This window comes from Macroventuria anomochaeta (genome assembly GCF_010093625.1).
Source record: "Macroventuria anomochaeta strain CBS 525.71 unplaced genomic scaffold BU25scaffold_14, whole genome shotgun sequence".
NCBI classification, from domain to species: Eukaryota; Fungi; Ascomycota; class Dothideomycetes; order Pleosporales; family Didymellaceae; genus Macroventuria; species Macroventuria anomochaeta.
This window is the reverse complement of record NW_022985375.1, coordinates 191756-211684: the sequence shown is the minus strand read 5'-3', so window position 1 is coordinate 211684 and position 19929 is coordinate 191756. Positions and strand designations below refer to the sequence as shown.

The following is a 19929-nucleotide window of genomic DNA, read 5'->3' as shown; positions in this document are numbered from 1 at the left end:
GTGTTGTTCTGATCTGCTTGCTGTTCTGACCTGTTATTGTCCTGAGCTACCGTTCTGCTGTCACCAGCTTTCTCGACTGGCAATGCTTCCTGCATGCACATGTCTTTATGCGACACCATGAGCGTATTGAATGCAACCAAACTGGGATCCTGCCTGGTGTTGCATTATTGCACGTCGCTCGATATGGACCGCGCTGCTATTGGGGCTGGAAGCTCGTGTCGGTGCTGCAGATACGAACCAGAGCTAGGAAGACAGCTTTGCGCAACGTGTCCTACGACAGCAGATACCTGCAATGATCGCTCTGTTCATTGATGCGCAGGATGATCAAGTCACCGAGTGTGTGAGCATGTTCGACCTAGTGTGGCGGATCATTCGGGCCTAGTACGGTGGCAACTTCTCTGACCGACACCTGCATCACTCCTCAATCGCACCTCCGACTTTCAACTAGCAATGTCCGCGGATCTCTTCGCAGAGTTTAGCACAGACTCGAACACCAACCAGACTCATCAGCCAAGTGCTCCTACTAACCCGCAGGCTGCGTCTACATTCAACTTTTTCAATGACTTGAACAGCCAGGCGGCAGCCACGGTTGCTCAATCACAGCCGTCTGCATTCACACAAACCTTCGGGCACACCACTTCCTTCTCAGCACAAACCGCAACAGAAGACAATGCTGACGATTGGGGTGACTTTGAGGGCGGATCAAGCTCTGCAAATCCCGCTCCACCTGCTCAACACGACCCATTCGCATTTGTATCGAACCAGCAAACATGGACAAGTCGGTCACCAGCACATGATCCATTCAGTTTCCAGCCGATACACCCGCCACAAACATCACAGGAATCGTGGATAAAGGCCCCGATTATCAAGGCGAAGAAGCCAGCGGATTCGAGCGTACTTTTCGATGCTGAAGAAGATCTCGTCGATGACGACGACTTTGGCGATTTCGAAGACTCGCAGTCGAAACCCGTTGCACCAGCGCCATCAGCACCCCCACCACCACCACCAGGAGGCTCTTCAGCTCTAGTCGACCTGTTAGGAGACTTGGAAGTTTCACAACCTGCGCCTTCCACGCAAAGCAAAGCGATCAAGGACGTAAATGCGAGACCTAAACTAACGACAAGGAAGAGCCCCGTCGGAGGGTTTGGTGTTGCTTCCAAGGCCAAACCGCCAAAAGCTGCGCCTGTGCCAACATCACAATCTGAGGACGATAGCTGGGACATATTCGATGACTGGGAGGCTTCGATACCCACCCCAGCTCCGAAGAAGTCTGAAGCGCCTAAGAGCACGCCAACCCCAACCAGCTCAGCGCCTGCACCTATTCTATCTCCCACCATCGGCAATATAGCTCCTGAAGAACAACCACCCACCAACGTTCCACCACCCGGTGTCTTACTTTCGTTATTTCCATCGTTCTTCGCAGGTGCCCAGGAAAAGCTGTTCAAGCCCATGGCTGCACAGACCCTTCCAATGAGGAACAAGCTTCTTGCTGAGCCGGGTACGATTGCCTACCTCCAAGGGTATCTCATGTTGGCGTCTGTTGCAGCACACATTATCGCAGGTCGAAAACTGCGCTGGAAGCGAGACCAGCATCTCTCCCAAGGCATGAGGATTGGACCAGCGTCATCTCGAGCTACATCCGGGATGAAGCTCACAGGCATCGATAAGGGCGAGAACCTGAAAGAAGAGAGGGAAGCTTCAGATGTTGTGAGAGTATGGAAGGATCAGGTCGGGAGACTACGACATGTGATATCTGGTGTCAATCAGATCAAGGCTGGTACTTTGGGTACAGCACCCGACTTGCAGGAAACCATGCCTGTCAGAACGCTGAAACAATCTGAAGGTGGTGTACCAGCGCGACAGCCGTGCATGATGTGTGGCTTGAAGAGAGACGAGAGGGTCACTGCAGTCGACATGGCGGTTGAGGACAGCTTTGGGGAGTGGTGGATTGAGCAAGTGAACATGCATCGAGGTACGTTTTCTCTCCAGACACTTCGAAGCAACATGACTGACTCAATTTACAGGGTGCAGAAACTTTTGGAACGAACACAAGGACAAGCTTAGACAATGATGACATACTAGACTGTGCATCAGCACACCATCCCAGCATTTATGGAGTTCAGCACGTGGGAGATTGCCAGGATAAACATCGGTAACGGGAGCCTTGACCAACGACAAAATTCTGGTTCGCGAAATGAACGCGTGCTCTCTAGTATGGAGACCCTGTGTTGAAGAGGTAATGTCTCCATTCACTCTCGCAACCGCTGGCAACGGCATCCTTGAGACGCGCTCCGAGAAACGCCGATGGGCCGTTTTTGTGCATCGCAGGCGTCGGGCAAATTCACGGGCGGCATGTGCTCAGTGCTCACATCAACACTTGAAAGCGAGGGACCTTCATCCATGACGACCAAAGCATTCCATGACAAGTACAAGGATACAGCAATGCAGTGACATGACCATTATTTCTTTACACACCGACAGCCACTAGCTGTTGGTGTGCATGTTTGTGTCATGTCGGCGTGCTGGCCTAAGGATGTGTCGATGCAGATGGTTTAGTTTCAAAGGTAGCGTGAGCCTCTCTGCCACGGGACTAGAGTACCAATGCAAATAGATACTCCGCATCGAGTCGCATTCTACTTGTACCACCCTCGAATGCTATCATCATACTCCCGTTGTACAGTCGACACTCAGCGCCGCCGTAGAACTGCCATTGCGCAGACAGCCACGCGTTACAGCCGCAGCCACCGTCACGCAGCCCTCGCAGCCTGTCTCGACCTTCAGATCTGAGCACTCGTCCCCCGCATTCGCATGTCCCACCACACGTCGAGTGCCCTGACCCGAGTACCACTACCGCCGCAACGCACCTTCCCTGTGTACGGCGAGCATTGTCTGTTCGGATAACAGCCATCATCCTGCCTGTTGTAGTGATTTGCAGTGCCCGCGTTAACCGATGAGCAGGCCACAGGATGGTAAGTGAGACCACCCGGCTGCGCCCATACTGTCATACATCACCACATGCAGCTATCTTACGGTTGGCGCGGCGGGCAGCATGTGGACAGCTTGACCGCCCTCCGCCGCGAGAATTGGTGTTTGGAGCTACTGCACCCACTGCATTTATTGGATTCCACTGCCCGCTGCTCGTTTACTTGACGATCCTGTTTCTCGCTCATTGCTTCGCTGCTGCTGTCCATTCTGCACCTGCCGTACGCCTACATGTGCTCGATAGCTAACTATGCGACCCCTTCAGGCTCTCTACCAGAAGAACCCCACTTCGATGCCCTTCCCACCCACCGCAACGCGACCGACCATGCCTTGCTCGTCAAGAACAAGAGCATGTCGAATCTGCTCTCACACACCATCTCCGCCCCACCGGTAATAGACACCGCAAAGCGCATGAGCTTCGATGCAGGGCAACTCGACCGTATGACAAGGTCGCCCATTGTCCCCGAGCACGAGCATGGCTTGGGAGCATCTGGTCTCCGCCGCATTCGCCAGCCGCCACCCAGGCAACTGCCCACCACCCAGCGCAGCACCTCGCTGAACATCCGTACGTCGCCTGTGTCGCGGCATCCCTCTGACGCCGCACCCTCCGCGCCAGGATCCCCTACCTTTGCATTTGGCGAAGATCTCACACGGTTCCCCTCCGAATCCCTACATTCGTTCTCGTTTGCGACACAATCAGAGGAGTTTATACACAACCGGCAGAATGTCTTAAAGCGCTCGATAGACTTCATGCGAGACAGGTTGGGATGGGCAGCGACCAACCCAGGCATTGCGAACGCGCAGGCGAAGCTCAGCGGGGATCTGGAGGTGCAGAGCATGATGGAGCTGTTGCAAAGGGCGAATCTAATTGGACAGGATGGCACTGGAGCACATGGACTTGGAGCACTTGGCCCTGTTACAGGACCCGCAGACATGTCTGGCGAGAACCTGTTCGACAAGAGCTTCGAGGTCAAGCGGTCTGAGAGCCCCGAAAGCATGCTCGAGTCCTCGAGGCCGCCGGTGCATCGAGCCACAACCGACGTCACAGAGACCACCAGGAGAAACGGTCAAGAAGTACTCAGCAGCTCGACATCCGACCTAAACTCCGGCGCGCTCAGCCCTACGATCACAAATACCTCCCTCTCTCCGCAACGGCCCACACGTGCTGCTCTGAAGCGTACATTCACTGATGTTGCGCCGCTCACCATACAAAGTCAGCTTCACGATGCCTTGGCTAAGCCCTATCTCGTGGGAGACCAAGTTCAAAGTAACTCAGTCATATCATCAACATCCATTCCCTCTGTGCCGCCGAGCTTCCACAGCGTACAAGGGCCCCTGTCTGCAGGCTCTGCACCCCACGGTCACAGCACTCGACATGCGGCAGCTGCGCAGGCTATCTTTACAACCGAAGCACAAGCACCATGGACAATCACATCAGCGAACGATCTGGCATGCTTGGTGTTTGGCGTGACAAGAGCTGAGGTCCGTAAACTGGGTATCCTGGAAGTCGTTCGAGAGGATCGACGGTCATGGCTGGAGAGCAAGCTCAAGAATCCAGATGTAGGCTCCAAAGCGCAGGCAGCGCTGGCGCCAACAACCAATATCAAGGTTGGCAGTGGGCTAACGGCGAGACTGTTGAGCAAACCTTCATCACGGTTGACAGCTGCGAGAAAGGCAAAGACAGATGATGGCAGTGGATCGTCGTACTACAACGCCAAGAAGACAGGGAAGCTCAACCATGAGTCGAAAGGGTCAAGAGGTGTATTGCTTTGCGGTGATGTGATCCCAATCCAGAAGCGTAACGGCGCAACTGGTGCAGCAAGCTTGTGGGTAAAAGAAAAGCGAGGTGGCTTGATCTGGGTACTTGAAGAGACAGCTGAGGATGTCGTGTATATCAACGTTGACGAAGTAGGTTGCGTTTCCAAGGGCTGGGGCGCGATAGACGCCGTCTTTGGTAGCGACCGACTACGCAGAGGCATGGACCTTACACGCTTAATACCTGGCATACCACGCCTCAAGGGCACGAACACTGGCGTTCTAGATTACGACGAGATTGCAAGTGTGCGTAGTTACACAGCGCGCACGTCGAACAGCATCAACATCCCGGTCACGGTCGAAGCATTGCCTAACGAGCCCACCTTCCGCGTCTCCAGCTTCCCACACATTGCTGGTATCATTGTGCTCTCTTCATCCGATCTCACAGTCACAAGCTCGAACTCCGTCTTCTCAGAAGCATTGTTCGGACAGCCGCGGCCCGAGAGTCTGCATGTAAGCAAATTGATACCTGCTTTCGACAAGATCTTGCACGTCATGACCGACGAAGATGAGATTGAACTGGTTGACGGCATCGTTATTCCAGAGCACAGCTTCCGCCGTGCACGAGCTCTGCTTGCCATGCGCGAGGGCAACGCAGACGCAGCAGCTATCTTCTTGAGGCCTAGCGGTCTGCCAGCTCTGCACCGCGATGGGTCCGAGATCATGGTCGATGTGCAAATGAGGGTTGTAAAGAGCGATAGAACACCTCGTTTCGACGAGCACGTGATTGAAGAGGAGGGTGACTCAAATGTTCACCGGAACAGACCAGAGCTGGTGTACGCTCTGTGGGTTACCTATTCTAGGCAACTGCATGCTGCGAACCATGGAATCGGTCCAGTCACACCACTCATATCGCGTCCAGGCACACCGCCCCATCAACCATCGCCCGGCCAAACTAATCTGATTATTCCAGAGGAAACTGAGTCCGACCAGTCGAAAGCAAGCACACCACCCGTTTCGCTACTAACGCAGCAACTGCAAGGAGCCGCAAAACCCTTGCCTCCACAGGAAACACCAGCCCACGCCATGGCGCCACCCCCTGCACCAATCAAAGAGGAACCAGCTCACAAGAAGACGATCAACGACTTCATCGTCCTCGAAGAGATGGGTCAAGGCGCGTACGGGCAAGTTAAGCTCTGCCGGTACAAGAAGGACAGCAGCAAGAAGGTGGTCATCAAATACGTCACAAAGCGGCGCATTCTTGTCGACACATGGACTCGGGATCGCAGACTCGGAACTGTACCTCTGGAGATCCACGTCCTAGACTTTCTACGAAGAGACGGCTTCCAACACCCAAACATCGTTGAGATGGCCGACTTCTTCGAAGACGACGTCAACTACTACATCGAGATGGTACCACACGGTCTCCCCGGTATGGATCTCTTCGATTACATCGAGCTCCGCGTCAACATGGAGGAGAAAGAGTGCCGCAAGATCTTCGTCCAGGTCGCCGAGGCAGTGCATTTCCTGCACAACAAAGCCAAAGTCGTGCATCGCGACATAAAGGACGAGAACGTGGTCTTGGACGGTGAGGGCAACATCAAGCTCATTGACTTCGGAAGCGCGGCGTACATCAAGAGCGGGCCTTTCGACGTCTTCGTTGGCACTATTGGTACGTCACATGCTCTTCCTTCCAGACTCAGGACCAGGCTAACACCTCACAGACTACGCCGCCCCTGAGGTACTCGCTGGTCGTCCGTACCGTGGCAAAGAGCAAGATGTGTGGGCGCTCGGCATCTTGCTTTACACCATTATCTACAAGGAAAATCCATTTTACTCCATCGACGAAATCACGGACCACGATTTGCGCGTCCCGTGGGTCATGAGCGAGGAGAGTATCGATTTGGTGAGGTTGATGCTGGATCGCGATGTCGAGAAGAGGATCACGATTAGTCAGGTGCTGGAGCATCCGTGGTGTGCGGGTGGGAACGGGGATGCGGATGGGAGCTTGAGGTGAATAACGTTAGGTGAGAGGTGAACTGACAAGGAAGAGCAAGAGCCGGGATTGGCACAGAAGAAGGCGCTTGATGCCAACCTCGAGGCTCCGTGTGGACGCCGCCTGGCGTTTGACACGGTACGATGAACGGCTTGGATGAGTGGGAATCTGCATATAGAGCGACGTGATGATGGGGGAAGTATGTTTGGCAGGATTGTTTTGCATGAGCAACATGTTTATTGCTCCTCGGCACATTGTTTCCCTTGAGCAGCGTTGACTTGCGCATGCTATTCTTTCGTTACAAGCGTATATCACGGACATATTAGGCAGGAAGCGGGACGGCAAGACGGAGGTGTGGATAAAATGAATACCCAACATATTTGTATCTTGATGGCTTTGAAGCATATTCTGGTCGTCTCAAGCCTCAAGCAGCTCAGATGATCAATTTGTGTCGCCGACAAGAACCTTGAGCAGAGTGCCGGTTACTTGGATGCTGGGGTCGGGGTTGCCGTGCATGTCGATCACGGGAGTGCCGGTGAGGGAGCCGGAGATGCGGTAGCCTGGGATGCGTCCTGATGGTCATGTGAGCATGTTTCCGAGTGGTTGGGAATGGATGGTCGCTAGTGATTGATTGATTGATTGATTGATTGGTTGATTGGTTGATTGGTTGATTGGTCGATTGGTTGATTGGTTGATTGGTTGATTGGTTGATTGGTCGCTGGAGAGTATGTAGTGTAAAGTGCATGTCTGCTTCGAAAACGGCTTCTAGATATACCCTACCATCGGTCATGATCGAACTTAGTAGCACTGTTCAATTGCAGTCTGAATGCTGTATTCTTCGGTTGCGTATCGCAAAGTGCTGAGGGTGGAAGATGCAACATCGAAATGGCGTCACTGCTTGGCGACCCTGACGATCACTCCTTCCAAAGCTGGTACGCGCTCGAGTCCGACTCCATCAACGCGCACGACAGAGGAACCCCATGCCACCCCACGGGCCCTAGTCTACTCTCTGCTCCAATGCACCCGGCCGTAACTCGTATCGCCGAAAATGTCGCCAAGCACCGCCTGCTGCTCGCTCCGCTGCTATTCACCGTCCTGGGAGCGGTCGCGAGCGTCAACAGCCCCGTCCAGCACTCGCTGCTCGTGACATCGGCGTCGTGGGCGATACTCTGGATACCGCTCGTGTTCCGTGTGGGACTGTACTCGAACAGTGGAGGGAGGAAGAAGAGCACGAGCTGGCTTGCCGGCGCATTGCTGGCCCTGGCCCACATCTGCGACAGGGCTGCTTGCGATAAGGATGGCATAAGGGCGACGAAGGTAGCGGTGTCAATTGCTGGGGAAGAGCCATGACTGACGCCAAACAGTGGCTGCTTCCGCTGTTTGCAGTTCTCATCTCGGAAAATGAGCTGCTCTCGAGACACCTTGTCTTGCCTACGCACGCCCGCAGTGACTTGGCCGAATCGAACAGCTCTCCCGAGAAGGCTTCGAGCAAGCGATCCTCTGACCTACTGGTGACGCTCACGATCGCCGCCAGTGCCGCTCTGGGCGTTTATGTCACCTCCACGACCTCGGCGCTTGGGATAAGCAGCGCTATCTTCGCAGCATCAGGCCTGGTCTTGTTCGAGGTCGCAGTGCGAGGCACAAAGGACGACAATGAGGGCGGCACGCGAGGGCTCATGTCCGCAGACGGGTCTTTCTCGCGGCGCGGCTCAGTGAGCAACAACCGCAAAGCCCAGGAGCTTGTGGTCCTGCGAGACGTTGCGGCTGCCATAACCGTCATATGTGGCATCGCGGTCTTTATGGTTGAGCCATCGGTTGCTCCAGGCGCCGCGACATGGGAGCCTTTGTACCGAGAGTTCGATCGCGACTGGAAGACTGTGCATGACTTCAGGACTGTGCGCCAGGTATTCTTCATGGTCATCGTTAATGCTGCTTTGAATCTCTTCATGTTTCTTATTGTAAGCGCACCCTCATCCCAAACTCACGCCACGACGAATACACGGTAGTTGGCTCTACGTACCGCCGTACAAACCCGTGACACTATCGAGGCCTGCATAGCCTTTTCCTGAGCGTATTAGGTATCTGCTGACCGTCCGAGTAGCTTCTACGAGAAGACGCCGTTCATGTTTCTCTATGGGCCTTGTTCTCTTGCATCTGCGCGCAACTGAAGTTTGCGACCACCTTTTCAGGCATATGGTTTACGATCATCTACGGGGTCTCTGCCCTTTTGTATCTGTACGGCGCATCGTCTTCGAACACCTTCGTCGATATCCGGAGTTCTATACGCATTAGACGCATTTTGTTTGGGCTTACGGCGTCCTCGGTCTGCGTGCTGCTGGTTCGACATGCGTCTGAAGCGCAGTATTACAAGTTCACACCCAAAGCCCCCTCCACCTTTCGGGTCCAGCCGTCAGCGACACCCCTTGGTTCGGTCCCGGTCGACCTGGATCGTGGGCATCCAGCGGCCCAGCTGATCAACGCTGCCGAAACGGAGTTTCAACGAACGCTCCAGAGGCAGTCCAAGTCTCTGGACCAGGCCATCCGTGAGTACAGGCGCAGGAACGGCATAGCACCTCCTCCTCACTTCGACAAGTGGTTCGAATTCGCGCAGCGTCGTAATGTTGTATTGATTGACGAGTTCGACATGATCAACCAGATGCTGCTGCCTTTCTGGGCGCTCAAGCCGGAAACAATACGATCGCGCATCAGAAACGCGATAGGCCACGAAGATAGTGCTTTGATCGCTGTAGCCATACGAAACGGCGAAGTGGTATCCATAGGCAATGGCGATGAGTGGCAACAGCAAGCCACGACCGGCATGATGAAGGACTTCGTTGCATATCTTCCAGATATGGACCTGGGCTTCAACATCCACGACGAGCCTCGTGTTGTCGTGCCGAATGACCTGCTGTCTTCGATGATCGCCAAAGTTCAAGATCAAGTTCTGCCTCGCGCTGCGAAGACTACCTCACCCCGCAACGACTTCTCGAAACGGCCGAAAGATCTGAATGACGGCAAGCGCTTCGACGAAGTCAGCACAACGAAATTCAATCGCTTCGCCCATCAACAGACGTGGACGCACTCTCGCCTCTCGTGCCCCGCCAGCAGCCAAGCGCAGACATTCGAGGACTTTGCCGCCGATAACCTGACTTCGTACGCCGCAGGCCCGCTAAATCATGTCTATAATGCGACGGCCTTCTCAGATATCTGCAACTCGCCATCATTCTCGTCAACCTTCGGCTTCTTCGAGCGTCCCAACGCGTTCAGCATTATCCACGAGCTCACGCCCGTCTTCTCGCAGTCCAAGATCTCCAGCTTCCAAGACATCCTCTACCCCAGCCCCTGGTACTGGTTCGGCAAAGTAGGCTACGACAGAAGCCACGACACAATTTGGGAAAACAAGACGAACAGCCTCTATTGGCGCGGCTCCACAACTGGCGGCTTCAGTCGCAACGGCGGCTGGCGCCGCCAACACCGCCAACACATCGTCCAGCGCCTCAATGCCCCTGACAAGGCACAGATTCTCATCACCCCCGAGACCTCGCCCGAGCCAATCTACTCCGTTCAAGACATCGACCGCAAAGCCCTGCACCACCTTGTCGACGTCAAGTTTAGCCATGTAGGCCAGTGCGACCCAGGCGACTGCGACGCACAGAAGGAGTTCTTCAAGGTCGTCGAACGCGTTGATGGCCAGGATGCGTGGTACCACAAGCACCTGCTCGACATGGACGGGAACGCGTTCTCAGGCCGCTTCTACAGCTTCCTCAAGAGCCGCAGTCTGACGTACAAGATGTCTGTGTTTCGCGAGTGGCACGCTGAGTGGCTCAAGCCGTGGGTGCATTACATACCCATGAGTTTGAGGGGCGATGAGCATCTCGATCTGGTTAGATGGTTTAGTGGGGATAAGACTGATGTTAGTGAGGCTGGTGGGAGGGGGAAAGAGAAGAGCGCTGATAAGGGGGGCAATGGGGAGAGTTTGGGCGAGAGGAAGGCGAGGGAGATTGCGGAGAGGAGTACCGAGTGGCATGATAAAGTGTTAAGGAATGCGGATTTCGAGACGTGGTTCTTCAGGTTGTTGCTAGAGTAAGTTTGTCCAAGTGGAATTGTGTACATTGAGCTAACAAGATACAGATACGGCAGAGTTGTGGATGATAATCGCGAGGAGATAGGATACCCAGGGCCATGATAGACATTTAAGGGCGCTAAAATCAAGAAGTATTCATTAAATTGGAGCGTGCCTTATGCTAAGCGTTATGTGCTGTAATAGACCTTTCAGGCTGACGATGTGAAACTTACTCGTCAGCGAGACAAAGTGAATGTGGCGGTGCGATCGCTGAGCATTCTGATTGGTCGCACCTTCCATTTTGACCGTACGCCACGCGCAGACCCACGCCTTTATACTATCACCAACGCCCTTTCCACAACTACATCAGCACCTGACTCATCTCGACTTACTTCACTGGATTCCCTGAACCAAACTCCGACTTTATAAACACACACCTGATTCTCTACGTCCATAGGTCCCCACCAACAAAATTTCTCGCCTATTCGCTAGAGCACTAAAAGAGATGGCACGAGGCGGCCGCGGCGGCGGCTCTCGCAATCCTGCAAACCAACCTCGCGAAGTCCAGGTTTCCCGAAAGGTCAGCTGGCTGCTGCGCCATGGCGCGAGTTCAGAAGGCCTGAAGCTAGGCAAAGGCGGCTACGTCAGCGTGGCCGACGCACTCAATACGCGAGCCCTGAAGAGTCTGAAGATCACATTCGAGGAATTGAAAGAAGTGGTTGCCAAAAACGATAAGCAGCGGTTCTCCATGATCCTTGCTTCTTCGCAGGATAAGATTGAATCGGCGGACGGCGCGAACCCAGCACAAGAAGCCGAAGCCCAGGAAGCAGCGAAGGGGAGTGATGATCCAAACGACTACCTCATCCGCGCAAACCAAGGCCATTCAATCAAAGTCGACACCGAAGGTCTGCTTACGCCCATCACGCTTGCGGCTAACAACGTGCCTGCCACAGTCGTCCACGGCACCGATGAGCGCGCTTGGGATTTGATTCTGAAAGGTGGCGGCTTGAGACGGATGACCAGAAACCACATTCACTTCGCATCGGGCTTGCCTGCAGGATTCAAGCCCCTTTCATCATCGGTCGAATCCGCAGATGGTCAAGAGAAGGATGCCGCACCTGTGATCTCGGGAATGCGCATGTCCTCTACGATTCTGGTTTACATCGACATCAACGCCGCGCTGGAAGCGGGTATCAAGTTCTTCGTCTCTGAGAACGGCGTCATTCTCACAGAGGGCAATGAGCAGGGCGTGCTACCGTCTGAGTTTTTCTCAAGAGTTGAGAGCCGCAAGAAGGATGGTGGCGTGTTGATGAGCGGTGGCAAGCTGCCTGAAGGCGTGGTCGTTGATGTCGAAGAGTGGGAGAAGGAGATGCGCAATATTGGCGGGAAACGGGGCGGGAGAGGGGGAAGGGGTGGACGAGGCGGTGGGAGAGGTGGTGGGAAGGCAAGGGCGAATGATGATTCGAGGGATCTGATAGCTGATGTGGAGTAGACAGCAAAATCAGGCACTTTCAAAGCACAATACGATACAGCATAAGGTACACTCGAGATATACATGGGTAGATTTATGGATGACACAAGGGTGTATGGATTGCTGTGGGTTCGACACTACTTGTTCACATGGTGTCTATGAGGCCATCAGCTCTACAGAAGTCTTTTGGAACTTTTCCAACCGGCGGACATGTCTATGAAATACCTCAACCTTCGATATTTCAGCCTTGGTTGCCGTCCTGATTGTTCGAGGAGTAAAAGGAGTAAAGGTAAGGTCTGCTATCATTTCAAGCAAGCCCAAAGACGCAGTCCTCTCCCGTCACACAGGCGATGGAGCATTTTCGACCTAGATCGATCGATCGGAAAGGAGGTATCTCTCGTGATGACGCTCGAAAGCAAGCTTTTGATTTGATCGTGAATCTTGCTTTCATCACTGGTCTATGGAGCTTCCGTTGACACAATTACATACCACGTTGCGCAACCGTATCTGACAAGGTGATTTGGATACCCTCCGCCAAAATCCTCCTCCCCCTTCATCCGTCCACCCGTGCAAACCGCAGATCACTCACCGTATCTGTCGTCGTATCTGTCGTCACATCTGTTTCCCCACATGCATCATGATCGTCGACCATTGCAACGACCTCATCATCATCACGTACCACGAACATCAGAACGACACATCCGCCCAACGCACAAGAACTGACTTCATCTCTCTGCTCGCCCACCCTACCTTCCCGTACTCCATCTCACTTATCACACCCTTCCACCGAATCCTCAGATCCGAGACGTTCACCCCCACACGCTTCCAACGACCCGCGCCCCGTGCGTTACACCGACGATCTCAATCTCTCTTCGCAACCACACATCTCCATGACGTGTGTTGTCAGCCTCGAAACACCAACGCGTCCCGCGGTCAAGGGTAGGGGGTTTGAGAACAGATGGAAGGTGATAGGGCGAGTCGTACGTCGTGAGGTTGGGGCCTACCCGATCGGTAGACATCGGCGATAATCTGGCGATCTTCGCCTTTAGCGTTCGGGGAAGGGGTTCGTACACCTTAGCACCCCAAGGAATGGGTTGCGGCGTGGAGCGTTTAAGAAGAGGTCGTTATCCGCTCATGCTTGGCTTCCGCCGTACCTGTTCCCTCTTCTCGACCTTACTTTGAAGCCCAAACTCTGTCTGCATGCGGTTGCTGGTAGCCGCCGTTGAGGAATATATTCGCTTGGGAGCATCAATGGTTGAAGAGAAGTAAGGTAAGGTGCGGCTGGTTATGGTACGTGAGTATGATGTACCAGGTACGTCGTTATCGCGATGTGAGGTCAACACCAGATCAGCTAGACGATATCCGGGCCTTTTCTGGGAAGCTAGTTGGCGGGGAGAGTAAGTCGATTCGAGTCATTCACTTCGATTTCCATCTTAAGGAAACGGTTCCTCTCATCTCTCATTTCTCATCTCTCTTCTGCTCCTTCTCATCCCCTACTCCCTCATCCCCTACTCCCTCATCCCCTACTCCCTCATCCCCTACTCCCTCATCCCCTACTCCCTCATCCTTCTGGCGCTTTACCAGAGCAAGACTTGAGAGATGTATGCATCACGGATCATGGTGAAGAGATGGTGGTTCGGATGAAGCAATAGCATTCAACCTATTTCCTACACTCATATCCTATCCTGCATACACCACGCATCCTCTTAGCCAGATATACAAGAGGTGGCCCATCGACCCAAAAGGTAGTGCAAGCCTGCACACCCGCTCCAAGCCAAGCGTCCCTGTGTCAGAAGATGTATTGATGTTATATCAGTTTATGGGATAAGTATGATTCAATATGAAGAAAGAGATATGGGAATAAATGTCGAAAGGTGGAAAAAGATGAAAGACTCCGGATGTGCTAGGCTCTCAACGCAAGACGCAAAAACGCGAGGTGTATCTGACTGGATCTGAGCTAGGTGGGATCCGCAGCTTTAACCTCAAGAGCTCGACACCGTTACCTTGGAGTAAGGCATGGGGACGTCCCTCTCATCGGTGCTGCGGAAACAACCGCGGCGGCCAGGCAGAACGTCTGCGGAGACAGATCGCTAAATGGCTAATATCGTTGTGGTACAGGCCGGGAACAGGAATGATGGATAACAATGGGTGGGATGATGAGAGGTGGAAGGAACAGCCAAGGCGCAACGAACGGTTACTCCTCCATCCTACCGAAGAAGGCATCGTCGTCTTCGTCTGCGCGGCCGCGGCTGCGAGAGTTCGACTGGCGGTAGTCCTCCTCATCGGCGAAGTGATCGTCATCCATGTCGATGTCCTTGCTCTCGTGGTAGCGGTAGCTGTTGCGCATGCTGCTCTGCTGCGGCGTTACCGTTGTGTTACCAGAGAGGGACTGCGCGCTGTGGAAGTCCATGAACTTCGCAGGCAGCGGCGGCACGGGCGGGACGTCCGGCGGCAGGTTCACGGCACCCGACTTCGGTGTGCCGTACGAGCAGCTCAGCAGACCGACAGCGGCAGCCATGTCCTGGTCGGTGTTGCCATCGTCAGGGTACGAGCCTGCAACCGAGGTGCCGGAGGTGGTGGGTCGGTCAGACACGTTGCTCCAGTGGCGGTAGTGGCCGTTGCTGTTATCAGAGAAGATGGTGGACTGGTACGACTGGCTGTAAGCAGAGCTGTTGGCCGAGTAGCGCTTGATGGAGCGCTGGCCAAAGTGCGAGTGCGAGGAATAGGAGCCCACGGCGTGGTCGTCCATGTGCGGGGGCGGGGTAGTTTCAGTGGAGCTCAGCTCGTCACGCAGATCGGACGAGCCGGAGGCCGGGGGCGAGGCCGAGTTGTCGCTGTCGTCACTCTCCTTGTTCATGGCGACAAGGACAGAGGCGGCCTCGAGCAGCTGGACCTGCTGGTGCTTGGAGATGAGCAGCTTGGACGTGTATTGCCATTCCGGAGTGTGTTCCCAACTAAATCAAAAGTCAACGCTATTCAAGAAACAAGCAGTGCAGACGGCCGGCGGGTGTGTATTTGTAGGATGTGTGCGTGCAGGGCATTCGTCTTGAGCGGTGAAAGTATGTGGGTGGACGGTGGAAGGCTACGGGGTACTGACAGGTGCTTGGTCAGACAGCTGCTGTGTTTGTATCCTTTCCCACATTTTTCACATCTCAATTCGCTACCACTTGTGCGCTTGCCCTCGCCCTTGGCCAGACGGGAGCCCTCGCTCGCGCGGCGCATGCGCGACTTGGAGTTGCCCTGCTCGCTCTCTGGGAGCGACGCCAGCGCAGGCCCGTCGGTGACAGCTTCGCTCTTGGCGGCGCTGTAGCTGAAGGGCGAGCCATTGTGCGATATGCTGGCAGCCATGGACTGCGAGTGCACCAGGCCGGGCCCGCGGAACTGCATCGCTGGCTTCGAGGGCCTGCGTGCTGGGTTGTGGTGCGACTGCTCGACCAGCGGCGCGCCCGCAATGCCCTTCGCAACGGCAGCCATGGCGGACACATTGCTACCTGCGGTCGTGCTCATGCTCTTGCGGCGGGTGACGCGGTGGGCCGGGTTGATGCTGCCCACGGACTGCGAGTGCGAGTGCGAGTGCGGGCGCGACTTGGGGAGGGAGCCGGCCACGGTGCTCGAGTGGCGGTGCTGCGACGCTGGGCGGTGGACGTTGATGGGTTCCTGGTAGGCGGGCGGAGTCAGCGCGGGGAAGGGGACAGGGTGGTGTCACCGGTGTGAAGCCCTGGATTGCTGGGTGTCTGCGTACCTTGAGGACGGCCATGGTGTCAAACTCTCCAAACTTTTTGGCGAGCTGGCCTCTGTTCTATGAATGCGTCAGGAGCGTTGCACAGCCCCGACAGGTCCGAGGTCAGATGCGCGATGCGGGCTCCGGGCAACAATGTACAGTGCTATGCAGGGCAGCGCAGGGGCAGGAAGGGAGGGAGGCAGGTGTCGTGTATATGGACAGGTGCAAGGCACGGCGGCTGTTCCAAAATAAAAAAATGTTGGCGGGTGCCAGTGCTCGCTGGCTGTGTGGACAGGCTGGAATGGACCCCACTGCCCGTGATAGCTATGGCGTTACACGCCGGCTGGGGTTGTCTTGTGCGGTGGCAGATGCGGAATCGGGCGCCCGTTTCAGTCAGTCTCCACTCGCGATGTCACTGTGCAATCAACACAATATCAGTAACGGTGAGGAGATGTTGGACAGAGCAAATTGAATAAGACAAAACAACGGACCGAGATTATTCAGACTGCAACCTTCAACTTTTATCGTTCATGCTGGCACGCGGCCCTGGGTCAGCCGGCCCTTGACGCAGCCTGCCAACGTGATCAAGACAGGCATCGGGCGCCGAACTTACCAACTAAGCTGTGTCCCCTCTTCCCTCGTAACAGGTACCCGGCTCAAGCGTGGCAGCGAGCTGTCCTGAGGCACCACGCGCTTCTCTCGTCTTCTCTGGTACGTACACTGGATCAGGCGCCCCGTCTGATAGCAGGCAGTGCAATTGCCCAGTGACATTGCGTCTTCGGCGCATGCTCGAGCACAGGCACTGGGGTGCATCGCCAGTCTCACAGCTGCACATCTCTCGCTGGAATAAATTGGATATTTCAGGCACCTTTGTGCCGTTCCTGGCGCCGTTCCACGCAGGTATCTCAGGGCCATCTTAGCGCAGCAGCCCAGGAGTCCCTGTGTTGCATGCTGATTCGAGCATCGCACCCAAGCCCAGCGCCGCTTTGGGACTGCTGGGAACGCCGATCGCAGCAGCATGCATGGGCCAGCCTCGGGCGGATCAAGCCATGGAGAACCGAGCAAGCGCCAGGTCTGAAGAACTGTGGCTAAGCCTGCGATCGACTGAACAGCTACACACGATCATGGAATCGAGGTTTTTGGGTGAAACTGTCAACAGTCCACACAGCGGAATACCGAAACAGATCGTTGGTGTCATCGTCATCGTCATCGCGCGGAACACGTCTGTGCAGTCCTGGCTGGCTGCTCGCCTTCGCCATACCGCGCCATACCGCACGCACCATACCGGAATCCCACCGCCCAATACGCTACGTTCACCGCGCAAGCCACCTCCTCACCTCACCATTGGCAGCGCGCGCAACTTGTGGGGTTGTCTCTTATGATGTGGCACCCAGAGCGCACCTGACGGGCCAGCAAGCCAACAGCATGTCGCGAGTGCTAAGTGGAAGGAAAAGTTGAAGCCGGTGAATAGCCGCCCACGCCGCTCCCTGTTGCAAGTCATGTCTGGAACGCGCTGCCGGGCGTTCGACTCGGGATCAGCAGATCGAGATCGCGGGCCGCTCGAGCTTCGAACACCTCCGAAGTGCGCAGCGCTAAATCCAACCATCAAACTGAGCGAGCTCTTACACAAATACCACGAGGTCCACTTGACAGCTGCAAACCACGGTGCTGAACTGTCAGACCGACTTTACCAAAATTCTCACTACGTCATCGTGTCGGTTTAAAGCGCACTCGGTTTCTTCAAAGTGTGGGGTAGCGCACCCAGCTTATCCGCCAACGGGCACCTCGGACATGTTCTGCTGCCGCGATCATCATGCCGGCGCTGAGGGGTTGTTCGCAGCTTCCACTTCTGGAAATCCGTCTGCGTCCAGGCCCTTGTGGGATTGTGGCGCTCTATCAAGTAATCAGATGCCAAGATGTCAGAGTCTGTTCACAATCTGTTCTCTTTCCAAAGTTCGAAATGCCGCAGTCGCCGCAATCACTGCGATATCGATAACATGAAGACGCCTACTTGAGGCCACTTCATCTCTCTCCGAGAACTCGCAACTCATTCCAACCAATCATATCCTCTCATCTCCAACTCCGCTTTGCACGTGCGACTAATCCCAGCACATCTAGACCACTTCCACGTTGTGGAACCACCGCACCAGAACCTTGCGGCCAACTTTTTTCTGAAACGAACACCTGCTGGCCGAGGCGGTTTCGAGACTCGGTATGACATCACCGTCGGCGGTACAGGAGTGGCCCATTTGGTATCCGGTGAACTGACCAGACTTCGGTGATATGATGGCGAAACTACCATGGATATTTGAGAATTGCGGTCCTTTTTGTAGATATAGATGTAATGCGAAAAAGCTAGTGCTACGTTCTTGTACCAATTCTTTCTCACACATCACCCTCTCACCAAGTCAGAAACCCTGCCAAACGTCCGCTACTCACATAAATCCAACTCAACAACATCCATGCCCGCTCGTCGATTGTACGGTATCTGAACCTCCTCCGATCCTCCTCATCACCCTCTTCAGTAGCGTGCTTCTCCACACTCTTTATCTCCGGCTCCTCCATAAGAATACAGTTGTGACACAGGCCGCCCTCCCTTCTTCAGTCTACCTCCACACCACCGCACATTTCTGCCACAAGACGCGAATTCACCAGCAAAACTCGATATAACCATGCTACAGTTAGATTGTTGTGATGCGGGTCTGTGTGCACATTGCCAGTGCTTTCGCGGTGATTGGGTGTGAGACACACTGCGTTCCGAGCATGGGACGTGAGATTGCTGCCGACCGCGCCAGCGGGCGTCTGTTGAAGGACTTATCTTGAGCATCATGAGCGAGGCTGGAAAAACTGTGGTGGAGAATAGCGGACTGAGGTGGTTGCTCTTGGTATGCAAGCCATCTGTACACCCGCTGAACCATCACAAGCGATGAAGCACTGCCTGAGGCAATGTGCCGCGCTTTTCCACAGTGCTGCGGAGTGCGTACGCGGATCCTCCCGCCTCCTCTCTCCACGCTGAACTTTGACCGGTGGAAGGTTTGCTGGTACCCCCCTGCTGCATATGTTCACGCCTTGCAAGTGCCACTGTGGCAAGACTCGCATCCTGCGCGCCACGTTTGAGCAGGATGATGTAGATGCAACGACAGACGGTGCTGTGAGGATGTGAGCTTGACATCTGATTGTTTGTGGGAGTAATTTCGATAACGCGAAGGGTAGGCTTCTGGATCGTAGGTAAGTCGTCCAAGAAGACGCTATGAGATGGATCGGTGAGATGGATCGGTAAGATGGCTTGTCAAGATGGGAGCGGTAGAAATGACTTTATCAAATGAAGAAGATTTGGTATTGTCTGGCCGGAGATGTGGGCGTGGTGCATTACTGTTACATTGTCGGGCATATTCAAGATGAAGTTGGAGTTGTCGATCTTATTCCACATGTTTTGAGGCTAAGAATGTGCTTCTACTGTTTGTGCTGCACGAGTATTTGCCCGCTGGCTGACGTTAATGGGAAAAGTGAAGTTGTGCATAGCCGGCTTGTATGGTCCATGGCCAGCTGTCCCTACGGAGTCGTCTCTCGAGGACCAATTGCTGATAGTTGATCGTTCTGGCATGTACGGTTTTGTGCCGACAGCGTTCCATGTAAACCCGTTGCCGAATGGTGAACACGCAGCATTAGTACTTATGGCCTGGCACCAAAAGTCCACGGTCATCATTCAAAGGTGGTCAATTGTCGGAAGCCCGAAAAGGTGTCGATCTTGTTCGTGTCGTTCGCGGTGCATGGAGTGAAGCTGCGGCGAGGCTGTCAGACCAATAGAGCTTGGTCCAAGCTTGGCAGTGACGAACGCTCTAATCCCTGGAGGTGCCATGAGGTTGCCATCAACTGCGAGACATTTACTTACACCACGACCTTCATTCTCTGTCACATACTACGCCATCGTGGACAACTAC

General features: G+C 54.6%; 6 protein-coding genes across 6 annotated transcripts; 4 read left to right on the top strand and 2 right to left on the bottom strand.

The window, feature by feature from the left end:
* Positions 1–450: 450 nt before the first annotated feature.
* On the top strand, positions 451–2071 carry BU25DRAFT_340136 (uncharacterized protein; the record flags this gene model as incomplete). The annotated part of the gene is made up of 3 exons (XM_033702798.1): positions 451–753; positions 856–1972; positions 2025–2071. The coding sequence occupies 3 exons, from the start codon at positions 451–453 to the stop codon at positions 2069–2071; spliced, it is 1467 nt and encodes a 488-aa protein (XP_033562296.1).
* A 1142-nt stretch (positions 2072–3213) lies between these two features.
* BU25DRAFT_467430 (Pkinase-domain-containing protein) lies at positions 3214–7246 on the top strand (the record flags this gene model as incomplete). Its single annotated transcript, XM_033710715.1, has 3 exons — positions 3214–5751; positions 5806–6409; positions 6462–7246. The coding sequence occupies 3 exons, from the start codon at positions 3214–3216 to the stop codon at positions 6752–6754; spliced, it is 3435 nt and encodes a 1144-aa protein (XP_033562295.1). The 3' UTR covers positions 6755–7246.
* A 272-nt stretch (positions 7247–7518) lies between these two features.
* Positions 7519–10946, top strand: BU25DRAFT_410220 (glycosyltransferase family 90 protein). Its single transcript, XM_033706231.1, has 4 exons — positions 7519–8050; positions 8098–8691; positions 8835–10816; positions 10865–10946. The coding sequence occupies exons 1-4, from the start codon at positions 7619–7621 to the stop codon at positions 10917–10919; spliced, it is 3063 nt and encodes a 1020-aa protein (XP_033562294.1). The 5' UTR covers positions 7519–7618; the 3' UTR covers positions 10920–10946.
* Positions 10947–11154: 208 nt separating this feature from the next.
* On the top strand, positions 11155–12288 carry BU25DRAFT_439583 (RNA 2'-phosphotransferase; the record flags this gene model as incomplete). The annotated part of the gene is made up of 1 exon (XM_033709112.1): positions 11155–12288. Exon 1 carries the CDS (start codon positions 11302–11304, stop codon positions 12286–12288), a length of 987 nt encoding a protein of 328 aa, XP_033562293.1. The 5' UTR covers positions 11155–11301.
* A 1856-nt stretch (positions 12289–14144) lies between these two features.
* BU25DRAFT_39986 (uncharacterized protein) lies at positions 14145–16226 on the bottom strand. The gene is made up of 3 exons (XM_033704948.1): positions 16010–16226; positions 15365–15924; positions 14145–15221 (listed from the first exon to the last, which is right to left on the bottom strand). The coding sequence occupies exons 1-3, from the start codon at positions 16022–16024 to the stop codon at positions 14462–14464; spliced, it is 1335 nt and encodes a 444-aa protein (XP_033562292.1). The 5' UTR covers positions 16025–16226; the 3' UTR covers positions 14145–14461.
* BU25DRAFT_39920 (uncharacterized protein) lies at positions 16182–17164 on the bottom strand. The gene is made up of 2 exons (XM_033704935.1): positions 16602–17164; positions 16182–16403 (listed from the first exon to the last, which is right to left on the bottom strand). Exons 1-2 carry the CDS (start codon positions 17006–17008, stop codon positions 16382–16384), a joined length of 429 nt encoding a protein of 142 aa, XP_033562291.1. The 5' UTR covers positions 17009–17164; the 3' UTR covers positions 16182–16381.
* Between the last annotated feature and the right edge of the window lie 2765 nt (positions 17165–19929).